Below are 24,661 nucleotides of genomic sequence, written 5' to 3'. Positions count from 1 at the left end.
GATTTTGAGAGGAAACCGGCTGTCGCCACTTCATGGGCTACTCTTTCCGATTAGCAGCAAGGGATCTTTTATTTGCGCTTCCCACAGACAGGATAGCACAAACCATGGCTTTTGTTGAACCAGTTATGGATCACTGGTCGGTGCAAGTGGTTTACACCTACCCATTGAGCCTTGCGGAGCACTCACTCCGGGTTTGAAGTCTGGATTAAAAATCCCATGCCTCGACTGGGATCCGAACCCAGTACCTACCAACCTACCACCCTGTTGACCGATGGCCTAACCACGATGCCACCGAGGCTGGTCACAGCTTTAATAGTGTAAAACATAATTAAGTTGATATTGATCTATGTTACAGGCCCCCAGCCCACCCACCCTCCGCAAAAAACCCCCCCAAAAAACAATGTGAATCAAAAATATTGGTAGTAATTTTAAGGCAGAGATGAATTTTACATCTAGTTTTCAAAATTTTGCAGGGGAGCATACCCCTGTACCCCCTAAAAACTTTGCTTTGCACCCTCTATCTCAGTCCAGCGCCCAATGTCTACTTGCTTCCGCCATGCCTGATAGTTTTGTTTAATGACACCACTAGAGCACATTGATTTATTAATCATCTATTAGAATTAATGAATGAAAGTTTAATGACACCCCCGGCTATTGGATGTCAAACATTTGGTAATTCTGAAACCTGCTACATTTTTCCAATAGCAAGAAATATTTTATATGCACTATCCCAGACAGGATAGCACATACCACGGCCTTTGATATACCAGTCATGGTGCACTGTCTGGAGCGAGGAATAGCACAATGGGCCCACTGATGGGGATCGATCCTAGACCGATTGCACATCAGCCTAGTGCTTTACCACTGGGCTACGTCACGCCCCCAATCGTGACAAACATTTTGCATGGTATCCCAGTAGCCAAAAATCTCAAAATAATGGTTAGTTAAGGCACCAGTATGACATATAATTTCTCCTTTGGCTGACATCTCCATTAACATGTTAAATTACTTTTTTTTTTAAACCGCTAAAAAAAATTGCCTGCATCTTTGATAGTACATATTAATTCATCTGCATGTACAATAATTAGAAAGCAAACTAAAGTTGACAATCATAGGCTATTAATATGGAATTTCTTTCTGTAGATAGATGAAAATGTGTTGGATGGTACCAAAACTATGTTAAGTATCATAACAATGAATTTATGTGATCAAAAGAATCTTGCAAAATCATGGTGCTGTCTTCAAGCAGCCAAATCAGTTTAACTGCCTTAAGAAAACATTTTTATCACTCTAGGTGGGTGCTGACCATGCGAAAAGCCATTTTTCCTGGTCTGGGACCGATTCGCAATCTATGAGACATAAATTATTTTTTTTAAACGTGTTTGCCAGTCCCACTTTTGTCATTCCTGTCGGTTTCTATTATTGGAAAAAATTCCTATCTGCTTGCCCAGACATCGGTATCTTGTGCATGATTTAAAATAATAATAATAATAAATAAATAAATAAATACTGGTGTTTCAGGCATCTGTTATTTTAAAGTCTGCCATAAGTCGGACGGACCTACAGTAGTATCGGTCAACTGCGACTAGGCCAGACATCAAAGCACTGCTGACCGAGTTCAACAATATGTATTTTATTCATATCTACAATAATGTATGATAAAAAAAAAAAATGGATAAAATGTGTAACAAACAAAAACAATATTTATAATTGGTATTAATTGCATATTTATAAAATTATACATTAAAATGACACTTACTGGAATAACAGAATAAAATATAAATTGAAAAAAATCAATCATCAGTTAAAATGACTGTTCTAATGTACAGTATTTCAAGAATTAATTATTTAAAAATGTACAATAAAAACCACAAAGGCAAAAACTTGGTGAAGACATCTTTAAACAAAACAATGTGAACTATCTTATCTGGGTATAATATAAAAATCTATAATAAACCAATTTTAAATAGTATGATGATCACAATTTTATTTAAGAACTGAACAATTCCAAATATTTATTTGTAAGTATAAATTGTTAACTAAACTATAACTTAAGTTTTCTTAGAAGAACTGGTACACCTCAAAATTGCCTATATCTTCGATAGTACAGATTAATTCATCTAAAGTTTACAATTATTTATTCTTCATAGTACCACTTATGACGACTAGAACAACACTTTTTGTTTGAATCAGAAAGCAAAATTAATATGAGGGAGGAACTGTCAAGTACAATTATTGGGGTGGGACAGAGCCCATAATCTGGTCATTGTAGGTGAAAAAGTGGTCGAACCTGGAAAACAAATGGTATAGAAATGATTTTGGTATCATTAAAAGTGCTGTGTTTTGCAGAACATCATATCCAAAATCCACTAAACTCTGCTTTGGGGAATTTTTTTATAAGTGTTTATATTTTAAGAAATTTTTGAAAATATAAACAAAAATATCCCAAATGATTTCACATGTGATGTCATTTAACCAGTGCACTGCAATTGAAAATACAATAAAATATCATAGTACAGCGAAACCCGTAATAAATATAGTTTATAAAGCTGCAAATTATACATTTTCATGTATTATACCATTTAAAAGACAGCTTTTTCAAAATGGGATTCTCAGTTTGTATTCCCTGTGACATATTTCCTACAAATATAGCCCTTTTTAATAATTAAAACAACAATATACTTGAATTGTCTTGCTTAGAATATGTATATGTAGAAATATGGACCTACTCTTTTTCTCTCCCAATTGACAAACTGACACTTAAAATTGCATCCGAAGTCCGGATCAGACAGCATCCAGTGTAGGCAGAGTTGTGTTCCTAATAAATTAATGGTAGCTGGACAGGACTTTAAAAATGTGCCGGTTTCCACAGAAATCTGGTTTAGACAGATGCCGGCTTGAACAGGGTCCACTGTATTTCTCACTCCAGCCAGTGCTTCATAAATGGTGCAACAAAAACCATGGTATGTACTATCCTGTCTATGGGATGGTGCATGTAAAAGATCCCAAATTATCTGTCCTTAAATATGTCTGATGCCATATTACTCTAATGACAATGTGTTGATTGTGTGTTATTAAATAAAGCTTTTTTTCTTTTCTTTCAAGTTCCAGTATTTTTAAACATCATAAATGTCAAGAACATACATCATTAAGATAATTTAAACAATGCAAAAACTTTATGGGTAAATTGAAAAAACTTAAATTTTGCCACTTGACTTTCAGTCCTATTTGCAAAATCAAACCATACGATAAGACACAATGCACCATTTAAAAGACTGATTTACTTTGCAGTGTGGTTATTAATCATGGGTAAATACTTGTCCAATATATCCATACTCTGAACTTAAAAAGTCCTTGTGGTACTACAGTTTAATCACTGCAACATTCTGGAAGAAAATGTCACTGGTTTTGGTCAACTCCTCTGACTAGGCGACTTTTGTACCTCCATATATCCTGAAAAAAAAGAAAAAAGTTTTTTGATCAATCCAATATGTTTCTGGTCATGCTGGTGTTTGTAGTAGATCAAAATGCTTTTTTTTTTTTTTTTTTTAAAGTACATCAGTAGCTAGGTTCAGCAATATCAGTCCAGTTGTTAATAGCAGTAACCATATATTTTACTAAGTATTTGATTAAATTGTTGGTTATAAGACAGATGAATTAGAGGGATATGCAAACTGATGTCAGTTGAATTCCAAACATATATGTAAGCTATGAATTGTGGTTTTTTAGATTATCTTCACCCAAATCATAATAACCAAGTTCCATACGGGACCACGGTCATTTAGGGGCCATTCAACAATTATGTAATATTATTGGATTTTCTGTTGGTATTAATATTTGGTTTGGTAATAGAAATAAATCATTTGTTAAAGAACAAAACTGGCTGAATTTTACTTTAAAAGTTTGTTTTGTTTAACAACATAACTAGGGAACACATTAATTAATCACAAGACTTCTGGATCTCAAACAGTTAATATTTCTGACATAATATAGTCACAGAAGAAATCCACAATTTTTTTCCATTAGCAGCTAAGGTTTAACTTGCTGATATTCAACCTTGGTTCTAACATGTATGTGTACATATACATTTGTTTGACATCGAATAGCAGAAGGTTAATCATTCAATGTGTGCTAGTGGTGGTGGTAAACAAAACCAAACTTTTTTTACTAAACTAATTTGATGAGAGTTTTCATATTGCTAAAAAAAAGAAATTAAATTAAGATTTACATACAGAAACAAAGAATCCTAAGTAATCTGGCTTCTTTATCTAACTTAATAGTGGAATATGTATGTACATTTGTATGTTTAACTACACCCCAGCACAAAAACAGAGATGGCTATTCGGTTACCTGATAGTCGACTTCATCTTTTTTCACTCCGACTCGTTTCACCACAAGGTCCAGCACTTCATCTGCTATAATTCCCTGTGTGGACTTGCTAACATCTATGTACTCGCAGTCACCGGTAGAGAAATGGCTTGAGATAGACTGAAACAGTGCAGGTAACAAATACAATATGATGCTGATGTAATAAAATAAATAGTGATAAAGTTTGGCATAAATATAATTTCATTATAGCAAATTGAATGAAGTGTATGAGTGCTCACTTGAGGTGCTTGCGTCGCAGGATCAAACCACCTCTGTGGATCCATTCAGCAGATTGTTTTTTTTTTCTCTCGTTCCAACCAGTGCACCACAACTGGACAAAAGTCGTGGTATGTGCTTTCCTTTTTGTGGGAAAGTGCATATAAAAGATCCCTTGCTGCATTAGAAAAAATATAGTGGTTTCCTCTGATGACTACAAGTCAGAATTACCAAATGTTTGACATCCAATAGCTGATGATTAATTAATCAATGTGCTCCAGTGGTGTCGTTAAACAAAACAAACTTCTTCTTTTTTTGGAATGAAGTGTAAATAGTGAATTACAATGATACCTCTATAAACCAGAGCCCACCATTTAGGGGGAGCTCTCAGTGTTGCTCCCCATCACTCCCCTGAGATTAGTTCAAGGAGAGTAATATTTAGCTCCCATTTTGCATGTGACTTATATGGAATCAATATGGTAATTCAGTGAATCCTGTCGAAACTGGCCAAGTTTCATGGTCCCAATTTTTTTTAATTCTAAATTGTGACCTTCTAAACCCTGTTTCTTGTCTAAATCGGATAAATATTAGGTCCCAACATGATCCAGTTTAGACAGGTTTCACTGTATTTTAACTGTCTCCACATAATAATCTAAGATGAGCAATTAATCACTGGACACCAGTAGTCTGGGAAACAGACAGTTGATATACAACATGAACTTTTCACTCAGTAAATGTGTTTGTTAATCTGGACAGTTATTTATCTAAGCAAACTGGAAAATATAAAGACAATTTGTTTGGTTTGACTGGAGGCAATTTCTTATATACAACGGATGGATCAATTAGAAACAACAGCATAACTTGCCCAGATCGAACCACCTTGGTTGATCCATATTCAGCTGATTAGGGTTTTTTTTATCATTCCAACCAGTGCACCACAACTGGACAAAGGTCGTGGTATGTGCTTTCCTGTCTGTGGGAAAGTGCATATAAAAGATCCCTTGCTGCATTGGGAAAAATGTAGCGGATTTCCTCTGATGACTATATGTCTTTTTATCATTCCAACCAGTGCACCACAACTGGACAAAGGTCGTGGTATGTGCTTTCCTGTCTGTGGGAAAGTGCATATAAAAGATCCCTTGCTGCATTGGGAAAAATGTAGCGGATTTCCTCTGATGACTATATGTCAGAACTACCAAATGTCTGACATCCAATAGCCAATGATTAATTAACCTATGTGCTCCAGTGGTGTCGTTAAACAAAACACACTTTAATTTTAACTTTAACTTGCCTAGACTTCGATCAACCATGGCAAATCAACACCAGTAAGACAACTATTACATGACGGCAAAAGGTCTCAAATCTCCAAGATTGTTTAGTGGTATGCTTCATAGTTTTCTTTAAACATGCGAGTGTCAAGGTTCTTTGATCTACATTTCAGCTTTGTTAACATTTTCATTGCCTTTATGAAATGTAATTGATAAATTTAAAATCAACAGTCAAGTATATGGCTCATTTAGTCCATTTTCACCCGTAAAGGAAAATGTCTAAAAATTATAGCTTTTAAAAATGCTCGTACAAATGTATTACAAAATTCAAAAGCTAGTTGTGAAATAAGTTGATAAATTGGGTTGATTGTGAAAAATATTGATTTTTTTTTTCTAAAAATATATATGTAGAATTATTTTTCATCAATCTATATTGGGAATACAAACATATTTGTCATTTTTATAAATATGCATGTGTTGCTAAAAAAAAACAATTATTGAGTTTTTTCATTCTTTGGAAATGACTCTTCAAGTATTTTTTAATCTAACCACTTAAGAAAAACCCTCAAAGGCTGTGGTATGTACTATCCTATCTGTAAGATGGTGCATATAAAAGATCCCTTGCTACTAATGGAAAAATGTAACAGCTTTTCATTCTTAAGACTAATAATTACCAAATATTTGACATCCAATAGCCAATGATTAATAAATCAATGTAATCTAGTGGTGTCATTAAAAACCCCAATTTCTTCTTGAGAAAAACCATAGCCTACATTCCTGACTAAGGAGGGTTTTTCCAGCAAGCAAATAGGTATAAGTAAGTACGTAAGTAAGTATAATTGTTACTTTCTTTGCTATTATATGTACATGTGGTGAGTACAAGCTAACTGCCACATATCTAGTCATTATTTTTCAAGTCATTATTTCATTTTAGCAAAGTATTAAAAACAATATGGTTGAAGTGGAATATTGTATAAGGACACCAGTATTAGACTTGTCAATAAAATTAATTTTGTGAAACATATTAAAAAAATTAATCTACACCATATAAATGTATTTGCTAAAGTACATGACTCTGAGCTAGTGATTTATAACTAAATAGAAAAACAGCGGCAGCTGAATAATTGTATGTTTATAATATAAAAGAAAAACAAATGGTGTAGTGTTGGGCATAAAACTGGAATATTACTTTTGAATTCTGTTCATTAAAAACGCACAATTAAAAAAAAATATATATATATATTTATAAAGGGCAGTAAATCTAGACTTGTGCTAACCTTTCTGAATCCATCGGTTTTGTTCATGCCAGACCCATGGATAAGAATTGGGTGGAAGAATACTGTATCACCTTCCTCCATGTCCAAATGTACTCTAGCACTGTTTGGATCAAAGTCACGGATGCCATGATACATTTTGTTTACTCCTCCCTGAATAATAAAAAACTGCATTGTAAATAACAAATAATATACATTAAGTTAAGGATGGTATGTAAGGCAGTTCCACAATCACCAACCCCTTCCCAGATATTGTATTCTAAGAAAATATGTACATATTTTAACAAATGTTAGAAATCATAAATGTACAGGGCTTAGTAATAAGAAACGAAATGGGGAATAGAATTTTCTTTGAATAAATGAATAGATAAAAATCACTGAGTTTTGCCCAGTATACATAATGAAAATGATTTAATATTTGCTCAAATGTCAGTACCGTTTGGTTTTGTGAGGTGGGTGTGAGCGAACATCTTATAGTTCATCTATATACTGTAGATCCTGAAATTAATGCGATCATAACATTAATGCGAAAAATGTGAGCTTGTGTTATTCGCATTAATAATATGATGCATTTATTTCTATGTTTTGTCTGTGTCCCACGTTATTAAAACAAAACAAAGAAAATTTTAATTCTAATATATTTATAAAACACAATTGGAAAACAATTCATTGCAGGCGAGACAGACTAATTGTTCAAGAGTCCAGCAATATAGCAGCGACGTGCGGCGATTGCAGGGTTTTTGGCCACCCTGTCAAAAGCCGAGACATCCATCGCACGTAAATGGGTTTTATAGCACGCTAATATTTCAAAGGGAGGCCACTCACATTAATTTCATGTCGCATTTTAGTCTGCCCACCATCACTGGCATTAATGTAGGGACACGTTAATTTCAGGATCTACAGTATTACTTCAGATTTTAAACACATTTCTAAGTTCAGAGATTTTCACCTCCCACTTGGGATACTCATGTTCCAGTAGTTGTCCTTTGTGTGTTCCAGGGATAACAACAAGACCGCCATTTTGACGATTGATTTTCTGCATGGCTGTCCAGGAACACACAATCCTGTTAGCAGGTCGGAATGGAAAATAGTGCAAGTCTTGGTGCAAAGGATGCCGAGATGATTTCTTTCCTAGTTAACCACAAAAAAAAAGAGGAAAAAAAAGAAGGATTTTAGTGTATATTAAAATAATATTTAGTTGTTGTTTTTTCAAAGAAATCCATTCTTTTACTGTCATCTAAAAACTAGATTGGCAAAGTAGTGATGGCGTACATGATTTGTACTACACAGTGCAAAGATAATCAATTCACATCAGTGCTGGTCAGTTTTTTAAAAGTGCATCAGTCTTATAACATGGCTAATGTATTCCATAACTCTACTCTATGAACAGTATAGTACATAATCAATGTAAAATATTACAAACCCCTGGAATTGTGTACAGCAATTTTTAATTCTCCACACACTTTTTTACCTTCTACTATATATGTTATTAATTGTTTCAAATTTGATGATATCAAAACTAAAATATTTCTCTACCTGGATCTGGTGGTTTGTTGATCAGCATTGTGTGCATAGCTAGGATGTTTTTTTTTTTTTTTTTTTTTTTTTTTTTTTTTTTAACATTTCAAGCAGGTCCCGAACATGCCGGGTGCCCCATTTATTTCAGAAAAGACCTCCCTATTTACAATAAACCAGGTTCTCCTTGAATGTGGCCAATAAGGATATACATATAAGTGTCAGTGCTTGTTTCAAAATAATATACATTTTAATTAGTGCATGTTTGTATTTTTGTTTTCTTTACTGTGATTAGTGTATATGGCTTAGGTGATGTGTATTTACAATATATAAACCTGGTTTGCGGACTTGGCCCCCAAAGCTACAAGCCGGGGGGTCCAGGTCTATTTTTCTACATTTGGTGCAATTTGCCATTTTTTTATATCATAGTTTATATGTAATGTCAAAGGCATCATTGCACGAGGCAATGACCCCCTTGAAACACCAGTGTCTTAAGAATTTTTCTTTTTTGTTGGGCCGCTCTAAGGCGGCAAAAAATTCTATTTCAACCCTTGAATAAACTAAATGTTTGAAAAGTGCCATTTCGTTACATGGCTTATCGCCCTCTAATAATTTTCTAGTTGTCCATATTACCCTTATCGCTTTACTCCAAAGAAAAATTCCTAACTGCGATGCATAATCTCCAGGCTTATGTTTTATGCCAAAAATCATGGCGTATGGGTTCAAGCGAAATTTATTGCCGAAAAGTTTTTTGAAGATTGGTTCAATTTGCTTTATAAATAGTTTTGTTTTGTTGCAGTGAAAAAAGGCATGCAAGACTGAGTCCACTCCGTTGCACACAAGGCACTCCGGAGTGGACGCAATCTTCCAGTCATATAGATGTTTTCTGACTGCAATTACGTTTCAATTACATAATCAATGTAAAATATTACAAACCCCTGGAATTGTGTACAGCAATTTTTAATTCTCCACACACTTTTTTACCTTCTACTATATATGTTATTAATTGTTTCAAATTTGATGATATCAAAACTAAAATATTTCTCTACCTGGATCTGGTGGTTTGTTGATCAGCATTGTGTGCATAGCTAGGATGTTGGGACCAGTAAAACATTCCACGTAATCAAGCACCTGTACCAGAATATAAATTTAATACAATTATTTTAACACACTAATTCAATTCCATGTCACAGTAAGACCTCTTCGAAAAATGATGACATGGTAGTGAGAAAGAACACTTGATTTGTTTTTATTATTATGTCTGGTGGGTCTCTGGAAATGGTTGTTTGTTTTAATGCAAATTAAGACATATTATAAATAACAACATGTATTAAAAAACACTGCTTTCTTAAAATACCAGTTTTTTGTGTTTTTTTTCACAAGAGCCCATATGTTGTTGTTTTTTGGGTTTTTTTTATTATTATTTATTTATTTTTTTAGTACATGATATCCACATTTGAAATAACAGAAAATTTTATAAGACATCAGTGTTAAAGATACATATATATAAATATAAAAAAATATCTAAATATATGCATATATCACAAATATTAACCTTAGTAACATCTGTAACAATGTACTACTATTCTTGTCAATTCTATTTAAATATAACTCACATAGGCACATGTAAGTAAGTAGGCCTTTTCCTTTACAAGACATTAAGGTGTACAGGAATGAAGCTACGTAGCTCTGGGCAAGGAAATCATTTCTCAAAATTCTCTGTAAAACCAGTTCTTTTCCCACCAAAAATCAATTACCGGTATATCATGAAATTATTTTGCCAAATTAAAAATATTTGTCATTAGGTTTTTAAATTCCCAGTAGGTGAATTTGGTGGTTACCAGAGACCCCGAGACCTACAAGTTCATCTTAAGACTGTTGTTGAAATAGATTATGACAACTAGACCAATATTTTATAAATGAGTCAAATTTACAAGTAAAAAAGACAATTGCCGTAGTAATATAATAATAATCTGACAACTCTTTCTGGATCTAGTTTAAATCATGCACATGTGTTTAATTATGCTGGTTTTTATTTCAATACTTTTGAGATTACACCCTGTGGAATATTAATTTATGGATTAAAAAAAATATTCTGCCGTAATACCATTCTGAATTTTGTAGAAAGTTCCCAAATAATAACTAGTGTTTTGATATTTTAAACTAGAAATATTCATGAAATAACAAAATACTGTACTTAGGGAAACACAACTTAATTATCATTTATTAAAACATAATTAATTAGATAAGTATTAAGTTCTATAATTAAGCTACATAAACTATCGATAATATTTTTTTTTTTTTTTCAAACACCAAAGTAATCACCAACAGTGTTCCACCAAGACAGTGATATATAAGCCTACTATTCTGTCTGTGAGGAAAGTGCACATAAAAGATTGGTATGAACAGTTTGTGTGGTATCAACAGGTTTTCTTTTTAGCAATAGACTGAAAGCATGAATATAAAGAAATCACCTCAGGAAGGGTGCAGTATTCAAAGAGAACCTCATCATTTTGAAAGTCTTGTATTTTTGTGACAGCTTTTTCTCCTGCAACAAACTCTGACTTAGCAATGGCAACATCTCTCATTACAATTAAACCAGGCACTTGTATTTCTTTTTTACAAATCCTTTCAAAACGCTCTCTGAAAGAAGAAAAAATATATATATTAGAATAAAATCGGATGCATATCATTGAAATTTTTTTTCCCCTAAGAATGATTTTATCTCATTAATTCTTTTGGTTTCACAACAAAATTTAATTCATCTTGCATGTCATAACAAAATATGGAAGCAGTCATTAAATTAAGACAAGTTTCACCTATACATGTAACATGTACAATTACATGTATTTTACATGAACAAGAAAATAAATTCTAGACAAACATACATATTGAAAAAAAAAGGATTATTATTCTTTTTCACAAGCTATCCAATGCTACTGTTCAAAGAATAAGGTGATCCAGGGTTCGAATTTTAATTTTGGTGGGCATGGCAAATGTTGCCTTTGATTGTTTGAAAACAATTAAGGCATCAAGGCAAGTTGGAGAGGCACCATGGCAAACGTTTCCTTCAAAAGATGGACCCAAAGGCAATTTATTTTCTATCAAGTTTTCTGAGAAAAAAGTTTTTTAAAGTTTCACGCAATGAAAAAGGCATGGTGGTAAACTAGTTAGGGCATCACAAATTTTTTCTTGCCATTGTCCGATTTATGGGGCACAGCAGCAAGTAAGGTGAGCCAGCGCTTCTAGATTATGGTAGCCTGGCCCACTCCCATAGCTAGTGATATTCAATGTTAGGCTAGTAAATAACTACTATTACCATGCCCAACAGCTAGTGAAAAAAGAAAGAAAAAGAGTTGCAGTTAAGTCAATTTTATAAATATGAATATCCTGCCCCACCCCAAAGCCCAATGTTAATGTTTTTAAGCTCTATCTCCCCCTTTAGGTGACATATCTGATTATTACTACTGTTTAGTAAATTGTATTAACTTAAAGTACATGTAAAGTAGGGCTAGTGAATTTTAAATTGTGGCAAGTAAATTTTTAAAATCTTTGATGCCATAGCTAGTGGATTTTATAAAAATTCTAGAAGCCCTGTGAGCAACGACACTTGCCATTAATACCATGGCAAAATTTGAATCCTGGTGTTTACAATTATAATTCCACATTTAAACATATGTGCTACCAGTATGACTAGTTGCTTCTAAATTACATGTATGTGAATTTATGTATTAAGTAAATACATTTCTATACTTTTGTGAGGCTTGTTACAATAAATTCTGTTAAGCAGGGATCACCCTGTCCATTGCCAAATTAGCCAATTTTAAATCGAAGTGGCTATAAAGTTTGTTTTGTTTAGCAACACCATAAGAGCACATTGATTTATTAATCATCGGCTTTTGGATGTCAAACATTTTGTAATTCCGACATAGTGTTAGAGAGAAAACCCACTACATTTTTTCTTTAATAGCAAGGGATCTTTTATATGCACCAACCCACAGACAAGATAGCACATACCATGGCCTTTGATATACCAATCATGGTGCACTGGCTGGAACGAGAGATAGCCCAATGGGCCCATCGACGGGAACCGATCCCTGACTGACAGCACATCAAGTAATAATTTTACCACTGGACTACGTACCACCCCCTGATGTGGCTATGTTCCACATTTGAATAATTTTCAAGGAAATATTTACATAGTATATCTGAAAACTGGCTAAACTAAAAATGGTTCCAATGTGAGCCCTAGTAGTTAAGTTAGCAAGTGACACTAAATTGAATAACATTATCCATGTACCTATATTTATCCAAATTTTCCTTGGATACCAGTTTCTTTATGACCAGAAATCCATTATCTTCATAGAATGTTCTCTGCTCAGTGCTCAGTTTTGGACTGTCCAGTGTATACTGAAATATTCCAGTGCTGTCATAAGTATGTGTACCTGCAGATGCTGAACTGAAATTCTGAACTGTTGAGGAATCAAAGTTGGTGTAATAGTAAACGCACATTAATAACTTGACAGTCAATGCATATATAGCATATCAAAAATAAAGGTTTATATACACCGTGTTCTTGCTGGAAAATTTCAATTAACTTAAACACCAAAGTTGTAGCAAACTGTTAATTTTTATACCTGTCCTATAAAATTAATATGATCCACAGAAATTGTAGCCAAACATTTTGAACAGCCATCACAGACAACTGTATATTGTAATTTTCAAGACACTTTTTTTTCTTCTAAAACTCATTTGTGATGAAGCTGTTTATTAATTTTGTGCTTCCTTTTAGCTTGCTTAGACGGCAAAAGTTGTACTGCAAATACCCCCAAACATTTTACACTTCTATTGCTAAATAAATACACAAGCTTGTGTTTTTAGTTACACTGCTGAATGTACTTAGCTATAATGTAGGACAGTAGGTACCAGAACTATATTTCAACAACCTGCATATAATTTTAAAACATCATGAACACCAAGTCATTTGATAAAAATCTTTGTGGGCTATATCAAATCCACAACACTAATCATTAGAAATTGTAAACTGATGGTGTGTGATTGGTTAATTACATTCTTTTTCCAGGATCAAATGAAAATGACACCTGGAATGCTAATGATGTCATTAGAAAGTGACGTTATTAGCAATTGGAACAGGTCAAGTTGACGGTTCAAGGGTCTACAATTTGATTGTAGCCAGGTACCAAATACCAAAGAAATACCAAATATACAGTTAGTGGAAGGACTTTCTTTTGACACTGTCACTAACCCTAAGTTCCTAACCCTCTTATTTAAGATAAGTATTTATAATGTTCTTTATATGTGACAGAACCAAAGGAAAGTCCTACCCACAAATCTAAAAACTCAATATGGTTATCTTCTAAATCACACCTATGTGTATTAAAACCAAAACTTGCGGTTCAAAGGATACAACAATTCGCTTAGGCCCATGTTCTTTGGCCAAATGACCCAGGACGGTTTGAAGTCTATCTGCCATGATACAATAGTCTCGTCATCTGCAAATAATACTGTAGCATAAACGTAAACTGTCAACGTATTTTAAATAGGCCTATATCATATATCAATAATATTTGTCAAAAACAAAATCATCAGAAATGAACTTTGAACTCGACTCAACAACACTATTCGCTAAATAGAAACAACTGGTCGGGTGACGGGTCTAGGTCCGTTTATCAGATAACGTGTACATGTTACTTTCTACAAGCCTGTAGTCGTGATACGCGAGCTTTGGCAGGCATGTGAAATGATAGACTAGTAACTGATAAAGTAAAATTGATTACAGTACTGGTGGACTTTTTGTCACTTTCGTTCTGTGAGAACTTGACGTTCCTAAAATCCTAAAATGACATTTAAGAATTAAGAGTTATCTCCCTCATCTGTTACTTGGACGTGGGACGTGAGGAAGCTAGTCAAAACGTACCCATGCCAAAACGTACCAACCAAAACGTACCCATATTTTGTCCAAACGTACCCTGTGATGGATAGAAATTTGCAATCATTTAGTCTAATAGGCCCGTAGGAACAACTTTAGGAGTGTGTCTGTGTGTGTGTGTGGGGGGGGGGGGGGGACTGACGGATCTGGCACAAACTATATCAGATTTTTAGTAACAATGGCAAACATTAATGTGTAAAAAAAAAAAAAAAAAAGGTCTCACAAGTGAACCCCACGGTTCCTACGGGCTTGTAATGTGCAATTGCTTAAAATTTTGGCACAAATGTATCCATCAAGCTAAGTTACCTTTGCACACAAACTTGTAATTAGGCGGTTGTACAACTAAATATAATTTGATTTTAGGATTTGTAAGATAGTGTATCTGGTTAATTGTACTGTTTATAGATTTTTCATTCAAGTATTACTTCATGTCCTTTTCATATATAATCACGTTTTGTCCGTCAGAATTTGTAGCTTACCGAGCAGGGATTTCAGCCAATGATGACCCCTGTATAAATATATACAGTGGACAGTCTAAATTAGTCAAAGTAATAATTAAATAGTACATGTTTCCTAAATATTTTGAAAATGAATTTTTTGGTGGCTTTTTTTTTCTTTGATGACAAATATTTTACATTATCAATCACTAATACACACACTACATGAAGAAATCCGTCAGCACCTAATTATTTAGGCCAAATCAGAACATTAATTGTTCAGTGTGCTGTCAGTATACTACCCTAGTCTATAAACTCTAGAGATTGAAACAGATTATCCTTAATTATATTTCCCGAGACTAATAATAATAATAATAAAAAGTTTCAACCTACGACCCCCTCCCTTATCCCTGCTCCATGCACAAGCGCTTGCATACAGTACATGGGCGGATCCAGGAAATATTTTTAGGGGGGGACCAAAAAAGAAGGGCACATAGACTCGTCAAAAGGGCACCTTACTACAAGTTTTGATATTTACAATTAATATGAATTCCTACAGTTCTACGTCATAATATACTAGCAATAATGAAGTAAATTGGCGTCACTCGCGTTAGAAACTCAATGGGGCCCCATTGAGACTCAATAACACAGACACATATCTGCAAGCTTGCGCATGTACACGAAAATCTTGATTTCATTTATCTACAATATAATTATTGTTTACTTAAAAAAAAAAAAATTCTACAAATAAAAAGGGCACTTGGACATTTTGAGGGCACTTGAACAATTTTTTGGGGGGACGCGTCCCCCTGGTCCCCCCCCCCCCTTGGATCCGCCCATGCAGTATACATCTATACACATGTTAGTGATTTTGAGAGGGATGGGGTTGGGAAGGCAACTCTTTTTCTTTCCATAAACGTCCTCTAGGAGGCGCAGCTGATCCCTTCGATACAGACTGATGACGTCATCAATGGTTTGACGTCATATAATTATTATGGTAAGTTTGTGGAACCGTTTGGTAGCTTGGTGAGTTTTTCTTTTGATTTCTTCTTCATCTTCTTTCTCTTCGAGTTAATGTGTGTGTGTGTGTGCGCACGCGCGTGCGTGCATGCGTGCGTTTGTGTTTATTTTTTCATGTTAGATATTTTGGTTGATTTTCGTGCTGCGGTTGTTGGACACGGTGGGTTTGTTTTTGTTTTTTGTGTTTGTTTCTTTGTTTGTTGTTTATTTGTTACATAATACACAATATATATTTTTAAGCTACTACGGTTTCCTGTGAATTTATACGGTCTCGTTTGGACGATTACGGTAGTGAGCAGGCCCGTAGGAGCTGGGGGGGGGGGGGGGGGGGGTCAGTTTTTAAGAATAAGACTAATTTATTTGCATAACACCGAATATGGGCAGAGCCAAAATAACAATATAATATACATTTATCTGCAGTAACAATAACATAAATATACATTAATTACATGAACAAACATCTGAATCAACAAATACATATATAATTTAAGTCTTATTACTAGTGATATTAATATTTAGGTAAAAGCAAATATTGTCAGAAGTGTAGAGCCATAAACAAACCCCATCAACTATGGCGTTCGTGAATTATTTTTCACGAATCCACACACCCTCGTACATTCTCCATTAGTTTATACAGACGTGAAATGCAAACAATTTGAAATTACTTCCAACTCATATGCTTTCACGCAACTTAAAGCATCTCTTTACAAAATTGCAAATGATAGGGCATAATTCCGGAATATTGTTGCATGTAAGAAATAAGAATATTTCATTATTAGTCAAAAAAGAAAAATGTGATTCTTGTTTTATTATTTTATGATGTAAATCATTTCTAAAAGCATTATATATAGGGCACTTGATAATGAAATGATATTTGTCTTCAACTTCTAGGGGACAGTTGGGACAATATCTCTCATTCGCAGGGACAGGTGATTTCTTGTGTCTTCCCTTTTCAATCATAAGTGAATTGTGGACTTAAACGAAGCCTACTAAAAGCTTTTCTGCTTTCATAGTCTTTGGTATGTAATAAATAGGATTCAACTGAACTTGAAATTTGTTTGAATGACATATATGTGCGCATTTTATTACCATATTTGTTAGAATTTTTATTTGATGTTAGCTGTGTCGTAATATACTGCAAAAAGTACTGCTCGCATTTAATTAAGATTTCACCTAAAGTGCATGCAGTCGGTAATTCTGGAGTTGAAGATAGATGCGTAGGAATTCCAATTAGGTTTGCAGCATTAAAGTTACATTCTCTGGTTACCATATTATAACATCATGTACAAATGTGAAATACAAGCTGAAATGCATTTTTTAAAAAGTCGTGTGTGTTCGCTATGAACAGATATCGTCAAAAGTATACGCTTGATTCGTCGTCTGTGCCGCCATAGCTCGGCAAAGCACAAACGACAGCCTGTTGTCAGTTTCAGTTAACACGTGCGTTTGCCGATTTCAAATTGTAGGGTTCGTCTCAAAAAATTAAAAGAGAAATCTTGCGCTGTACGAAGAACGTTCGGTTGAGGATACGGTACTAGAGTCTTTAGTTAAAACCGGTTTGATCTTGACAACGTATTATCGACAGTCGTTCCTTCCTATTTCAGAATTGATATTTTATAAAGTGTCAGTAGAACTTTCAAAGTTTAGTTTGTATACTAGTAACACATTAATCATGTATATATTTTTAAAATAAAATATACTAAAGTAGACAATGAACGTTTTCACTTCTTAATTTTACGTGTCGAAATCGACAAATTCAAATAAATATTACTTCGTTAGGAAAGGGTTACGGTGTGTGTGTGTGTGGGTGGGTGGGGGTGTTTAATGACATCAAAGATAAAGCATATTGATTTAATAATCATCCGACCCCATACAACCGTAAATAAAATGTGGTGAGTGCGTCGTTAAATAAAACATATCGTATCCTTCCTTCCATCTGCTGTTGGATGTCTAACATTTGGTAATTTTGACATATAATCTTAGAGAGGAATCGGGTGCATGTGCAGGGGGAGGGTATTGGAGGTCGAAACCCTTACTTGCCCAAGCTTAAAAAAATTTGAAATTAATTTTTTGGGGGAGCATGGCCCCATATAAACTTCGCTCAACACAGTCTATAACCCCAACCCCGCTGAAATCCCTGCACACGCGCCTTGGAAACCCGCTACATTTGTTTTTAGCAAGGGATCGTTTATATGTACCATCCCACAGACAGGATATCACATACCATGGTCTTTTTGTATACCCGTCGATGGGGATCGATCCTAGACTGACCGCGCATTTCCAAAAAACCCACCTTTTTAGATCTAAGTAATTAATAAAAATAACATATAGTCTTGAAAAATGTTACGTAAATCGAACACAGTACCCTCTTCCTCTACCCCTAGAGCGTTACGTAATTAGTAACACCCCCTTACATGTAACGCGTATGCCAACAGCTGGCCGCTTTCAAAATTTCAAGGCAAATCCCCCACTCACCGACCTCTGGAAAGGCGTTGTACCATACCTCTATGGATATAAATATGTTTTGGAGGTATGAGACGACCCCTCAATCAAGACAGTTAAATTTGTTCAAAAATTGCGAACTCTCACGTGATCTCTTGTTGGGGAATTCTATACTTGTGATAAGCCAATGAAAACCGAGATCGGTACGATCCCGTCAAAAGTGTCCCACTTTCAAAATATTGGCATTGTTTTTGACCTGGATAAGCCAATGCGGAGTGTGGCGTCATATAAGCACCAAACGTAATTGGATTTTCTGTTCTATATGCTTAAATAATAAAAATATTCCAGGGAATGTAGTTTTAATAAGTTTAGCTACCCACGACGGTTTGTTATTCTGAGCTAACTTTGAGCTATCAATAAACGCAGCAGTTAACAGTGGGTTGTTTGAAGTCTGGATATGTAATACATATTTAAAGGCATTAATAATTATATCGTACATCAGTGGCAATCTTCCTAATTCTGCTAATGCTGCAACATTACTGGTATATTTATTGACCCCCAAAATCCATTTACAGAATTTTATGTATACTTTTTCTACATCAAGAGTAAAATAATGTGTGTTACAAACTTGTGGTCCCCAAATTTCACTCCCATATAACAACACTGGTTTAATGTATTAAATAGAATATTGATAGGTGGAATGTGTGTTAAGAATTGATTTTAAAAAGTGATTTAAAGATTTGTCCTTTGTTTTTATTTCGGGACTTTAAAATGTCTTATAATGCTAATACGGAAACCTGACGATACAACCATAATTTAAATGAGTCCCCCCCCCCCCCCCCCCCCCCCCCCCGCAACTTTAAAAATCCATCCTACGGGCCTGGTAAGGAGTTACGGTACCTTTGATGGATAACATTTTATTACAGAGCGGACTTCCATAAGCGTACGAGACGCTGCAGGGGGGGGGGGGCAGGAGGGGCAACACGTGGCGGATCTAAGAGGGGGCCACCCCCTCTCCATTTTTTTTTTTTTTTACAGTTAAATTTTCATCTTCTTTTAACAATTTTTGTTTACGTTGGAGAATCCAAGGTATCCCATCGGGGTCGTTTGTGGCACCTCCCCCAAGAAATGAATTTTGTGGATCCGCCACTGGCAACTAACCCCCCACCCCCCACGTTTACGTGTAAAACTAGGTTTACGATGTTTTGTGAATATGGGTCCAGGGCCCATATTTTCGAAGCAATCTTAGCGCTACGAAATCGTAAAACTATCGTAGGCTATAACGTCACAACAGCACACGCCATAGTGTCGTCACAGCTTACGATGGTTTTACGATTTCGTAGGGCTAAGATAGCTTCGAAAATATGGACCCAGGACCCATATTCACAAAAAGGTGTAAATTTACGTCTACGACAAGCACTTACGCCTGACGTAGATTTACGTTTACGTGCAAGAAGCACCTTATTCTCAAAGACGGTCGTAAATGTAAACGTAACTTAGTTGGACGTAAATCCACGGTTTAACACTCACGCCGGAGAAATGTAAAAAAAAACCCATTAGAAACGATGGCTAATGGGTAAATAACAAATGCGCAAAACGCAATTTCGTTTGTCTTCTGCTAACAATAACATCGCTAACGGCGAACCATGACATTTTGGTATTAGTGAGGATCCGCGTTTTGGTACAAACTTGAGGATATTTCTTAAAAAGGAAAAGATAACTCAGGAGAAATTAGCCGAGTCGAAAACATCCGTTCGATCACCCACACAAATATGTTAAATCCGTGGGCGTTCGCCATCGCAAACTGCTTCAGTTATTGGAAATGCTGCCAGTTTTCGTAAATAATAGTAAATAACGGCGATCGTGCTTGATTTATTATATGTATACGACTTATGTGTAGCGTTAGTTGTAACTGGAGGCACTCTTACTTATATTTATGTCCAACTTCACACGTAACTTACGTTTTCGTTGTTTCGTAAATAGCTCTTCAGTCGTAGATTTACGTTTACGTGTAAAACTAGGCTTACGATGTTTTGTGAATTTGGGTAAATTTGTGTTTTGTGAAAAGGTGTAAATTTACGTCTACGACTAACACTTACGTCTGCCGTAGATTTACGTTTACGTGCAAGAAGCACCTTATTCTCAAAGACGGCCGTAAATGTAAACGTAACTTAGAAGGACGTAAATCTACGATTTAACACTCTCACTGGAGTAATTAATAAAAACACATTAAAAACGATGGCTACCGGGTAAATAATAAATGCGCAAAACGCAATTTTGTTTGTCGTCTGCTAACAATAACATCGCGAACAGTGAACCATGGCATTTTGGTATTGGTGGGGATCCGCGTTTTGGTACGAACTTGAGGGCATTTCTTAAAAAGGAAAAGATAACTCAGGAGAAATTGGCCGAGTCGAAAACATCCGTTCGATGACCACCAAAAATATGTTAAATCCGTGGGCGTTCGCCATCGCAAACTGTTTCAGTTATTGGAAATGCTGCCAGTTTTCGTAAATAATAGTAAATAACGGCGATCGTGCTTGATTTATTATATGTATACGACTTACGTGTAGCGTTAGTTGTAACTGGAGGCACTCTTACTTATATTTAGGCCCTATGTCCAACTTCACACGTAACTTACGTTTTCGTTGTTTCGTGAATAGCTCTTCAGTCGTAGATTTACGTTTACGTGTAAAACTAGGCAAATCATGCAATCCATTGAAATGCACCGAAGTAACTGATAGGCCAATCAGCACCGATAAGGCGGCAACAGGCCCCGTGCTTATAAACCTTAAAGTCTAGACTTTAATAAAGTCCAGACTTTAACGTCATGGCAACGCCATTCAAATAGGATTACATTAAAGTCTGGACTTTATTAAAGTCTAGACTTTTAAGTTTTATAAGCACGGGCCCAGATCCCATCAAGACCTGTTTGCTGGCGATCCCGAAGAAAGGACAAGCCAGGTACAAGGAATTTTGGAAACCTAATCAAAAGATAGAACCAGAGAACCTTCAAAGAAAATGGTTCAGTAAATAAGAGTAACAGAGACAAACGTGTGGCATCACTTGTGTGTACACGTGCCTCGTCATCATTGCTTGCCAGAAGAAACTTGATTTGCAACTTATCTTTTCATATCCATTAACACCGGTTCCTCTGTCCTTGTGTAGCACAGATAGCTGTATGGTCAAGATGGAAAAGAGTTGTCTTCTGGCGCTATTAGAGAGCAAAGTTCCCACTGTCATACCAATCTCAGTTGATGCATGTGTGGTTGGTGGTATGTTCCTGCTACATGTTCTTCCTCCGAACATTCTACGTACATGCTTTGGCAGCCTGCATTTTAACACAAGTCACTGGTCTCTCCCGTGGAAGAGTGCATCTCATCTTTGATGCATATCAAGTCCCATCAATAAAGGACTGCGAAAGAGCAAGAAGAGGTCTTGATGACAAGAGACAAGAGATAATACTCCATATGTGGATCAGAACAGCACCGACCGAGAAATATCTTGGATTGCCTAAATTCACGATCATTCAAAGAGCAGCTACCAAAATTCCTGGCAATGGAATGGGAGGCCCAGCATTATGTAGACATAATTCAAGAGAGACTTGTATATACCTGTAGCTCGTATATTGGAGCATGCTACCTTTTCTACGTCATAGATGGGAAAGTCGTGAAGGAAGAAGTAGAGAACCTGAAAACTAATCACGAGGAAGCCGACACCTTGATCTGCACTCATGTTAGTCACATTGACAAGGAAAATGTTAAGAACATAGCATTTAGAGCATCAAATACAGATGTCGCTATCATTCTGCTACATCATTGCCAGCAGTTCAGAGAACACATTTGGATGGATGCTGGGACATCAACAAGGAACAACAGAATATTCATAGATATCACTGCAATAAGCAAAGTCTTGGGAACCCCACTCAGCCAAGCACTAGCTAGTTTCCATGCCTTTACGGGGTCAGACTATACATGTGCATTCTTAAAAAAAGGGAAGAAACGCCCCTTTAAAATTCTCGAGGGAGATAAGGATGCCCAAGATGCTTTTGCAGAGATGGCCATAGGCAGTTTGGACCTGGATTCGGTCAACACAATCATGTCCTTCACTTCATGGATGTATGGAGCATGGCCAAATAAATCACTTTCGCTTTATGCTCATCGCTTCGAAGTTTTTCAAAAGGCATACACACTAAAGGCTGCTGCAAAGAATCATCTTGAAAAACTTTGCGGGATTGATGCAATCATGGTACCACCGTGTCAAGCCGAGGTCTCCCAGCAAATTCAGCATGCATCATTCATTGCAAAAATGTGGACTATGCCAACAAAAATGTCCTATGTCAACAACCAACTACAGAAAATGGCTGGGAGGTTCACAGCCAAACCTACAGTATCATATGGTTTCATGGGCAACAGCTCCCCGATGCTCTTATTCCAGATGAAGATAATGAAACAGATGCTGAGGACAGTGACGTCTTTGGAACCTGCTCTTCTGGTGAGGACATTTTGAATTAGACCGAAGAAGAACAGTAAATTGTAATTTCAGACCCAAGGACAAGGCATGCGTGCAAATTTCAAACAATATTATCTTTTCAAACATTCTAAACAACAATAAATCACAATGACAAAACTTATATGACCAAAATTTAAAGCTTATCTCTGCACAAGGTAGACTCGAATGGACATTACCTCTTCTTAAGTGACCTTACTACCACATATTTTCTTCTTAAGTTGTTGTTTCTTGATCAGGGGACCATCCTCTACATTTTGCATGTGATTTCCCTGTTGTAGCTTTCATGTCAAATAAAAGTGTAATTAGTGTTGGGGCGGGACGTAGCCCAGTGGCAAAGCGTTCGCTCGATGTGTGGTCGGTCTAGGATCGATCCCCGTCGGTGGGCCCATTAGGTTACTTCTCGTTCCAGCCAGTGCACCACGACTGGTATATCAAAGGCCGTGGTACGTACTACCCTGTCGGTGGGATGGTGCATATCAAAGATCCCTTGCTGCTAATCGAAAAGAGTAGCCCATGAAGCAGCGACAGCAGGATTCCTCTCTCAATATTTGTGTGGTCCTTAACCATATGACATGAACATTGTATGATTAAAGGAGACTGATGTACTTCTATCTTAGTCCTAATACAATATCACATATCTTAGTGTAATTTGTTTGACTAGTTCGTAACGTTTCACAGGCAGGTTATTTTATGACATCAGTGTCAGTAAATACACATATGTGGGAATAATCACCCCACCCCACCCCACACACACACACACCAAAAAAGAAATCCTCCACCCCGATCCCAGACTGACCCACACCCACGATGGCATTTTTGATGAAAAATATATGCTATTTGTACCGTTTGTGTTTTAACAACATCGTTGATCACGCCAATGAAGTGCTGAAACGATTTATGGTGGAATGTTAATGAATATTTACCTATGTATGGGTTATTTCAAGCTTTAACTGTAAGTGTTTCATCGCTGACAGTATATTTTTATTATCTCATATTGATAATCATACCCAGTACTATCTGTTCAAAAACTTATAAAGGTATAATGACTTTTAGATCATGTATATAATTGTAAGGTACATAGTCAGTAAATGTTTTAAAAGTAACTTTTTTTTTCTTTTTTTTGTATTTGAAGCTGTTATTTTAGTAGTAAAGATACGTACTTGTGTGTCTGCTGGATGTCATTGTAAGCAACACAACTAAGGTTCTCTTTGTTGAATTACAGAAAAGTTTAATATTAAATATTGTTAATGGATATAAAACATGATTAATTTTAACATTTTAGTAACATAAGAATATCTTTATATTATGTGAAAATGCCAAGATGGTGTAATGACTTCAATTTTGACCGAATAGTATGATTTCCCCATAAGCATCAATACTGGAATCGACTGTGGCATCATGTCCGACTCTTTGAGACTGAATGGAGATGTGTATTATCTCAAAGGGAGGTCATCCGGTATCCATCTCGATACGTTTAAGTCATGGTAATGGGAAAGCTGCTCCGTCTCTTGACATGGACCCAGCCCTTGATGTTCACAAATGTCTTGAGATAGGAATGAGATAAGCTGGCACTACTCATTCAAGGGTATTTTCACATACAACGTGATTCAAATGTAAATGCTATCCCATAGTACAATAGACATCCCATAATAAATATAC

The 24,661-nt window shown here is 35.7% G+C and overlaps 1 protein-coding gene across 2 annotated transcripts; it reads right to left on the bottom strand.

Annotated features, from left to right (window-relative positions):
* Nucleotides 1-1,714: 1,714 nt before the first annotated feature.
* On the bottom strand, nucleotides 1,715-14,529 carry LOC121367987 (phytanoyl-CoA dioxygenase, peroxisomal-like). Of its 2 annotated transcripts, none has more exons than XM_041492464.1 (9): nucleotides 14,445-14,529; nucleotides 14,070-14,154; nucleotides 12,942-13,108; nucleotides 11,116-11,284; nucleotides 9,691-9,772; nucleotides 8,076-8,257; nucleotides 7,130-7,279; nucleotides 4,351-4,488; nucleotides 1,715-3,453 (listed from the first exon to the last, which is right to left on the bottom strand). In XM_041492464.1, the coding sequence occupies exons 2-9, from the start codon at nucleotides 14,133-14,135 to the stop codon at nucleotides 3,400-3,402; spliced, it is 1,008 nt and encodes a 335-aa protein (XP_041348398.1). In that variant the 5' UTR covers nucleotides 14,136-14,154; nucleotides 14,445-14,529; the 3' UTR covers nucleotides 1,715-3,399. The 2 variants fall into 2 exon arrangements, with proteins under 2 accessions (XP_041348398.1, XP_041348399.1); XM_041492465.1 differs by having other exon boundaries at nucleotides 14,440-14,516.
* Between the last annotated feature and the right edge of the window lie 10,132 nt (nucleotides 14,530-24,661).

Source organism: Gigantopelta aegis, chromosome 3, assembly GCF_016097555.1.
Source record: "Gigantopelta aegis isolate Gae_Host chromosome 3, Gae_host_genome, whole genome shotgun sequence".
Lineage (NCBI taxonomy): Eukaryota > Metazoa > Mollusca > Gastropoda > Neomphalida > Peltospiridae > Gigantopelta > Gigantopelta aegis.
The sequence above is the reverse complement of the archived record's forward strand: the minus strand, read 5'-3'. Positions and strand labels throughout refer to the sequence as shown.

Bases quoted from the DNA above. Each gene is read 5' to 3' on its own strand.
- LOC121367987 (XM_041492464.1), bottom strand. From the start codon at position 14,135: ATGGCAGATAGACTTCAAACCGTCCTGGGTCATTTGGCCAAAGAACAT. The intron at 11,285-12,941 runs GTACATGGATAA...TTCTTCTTTCAG, and splicing joins GAAAATTTGGATAAATATAG to AGAGCGTTTTGAAAGGATTT. The intron at 8,258-9,690 runs GTAGAGAAATAT...GTGGTTAACTAG, and splicing joins CAACAAACCACCAGATCCAG to GAAAGAAATCATCTCGGCAT.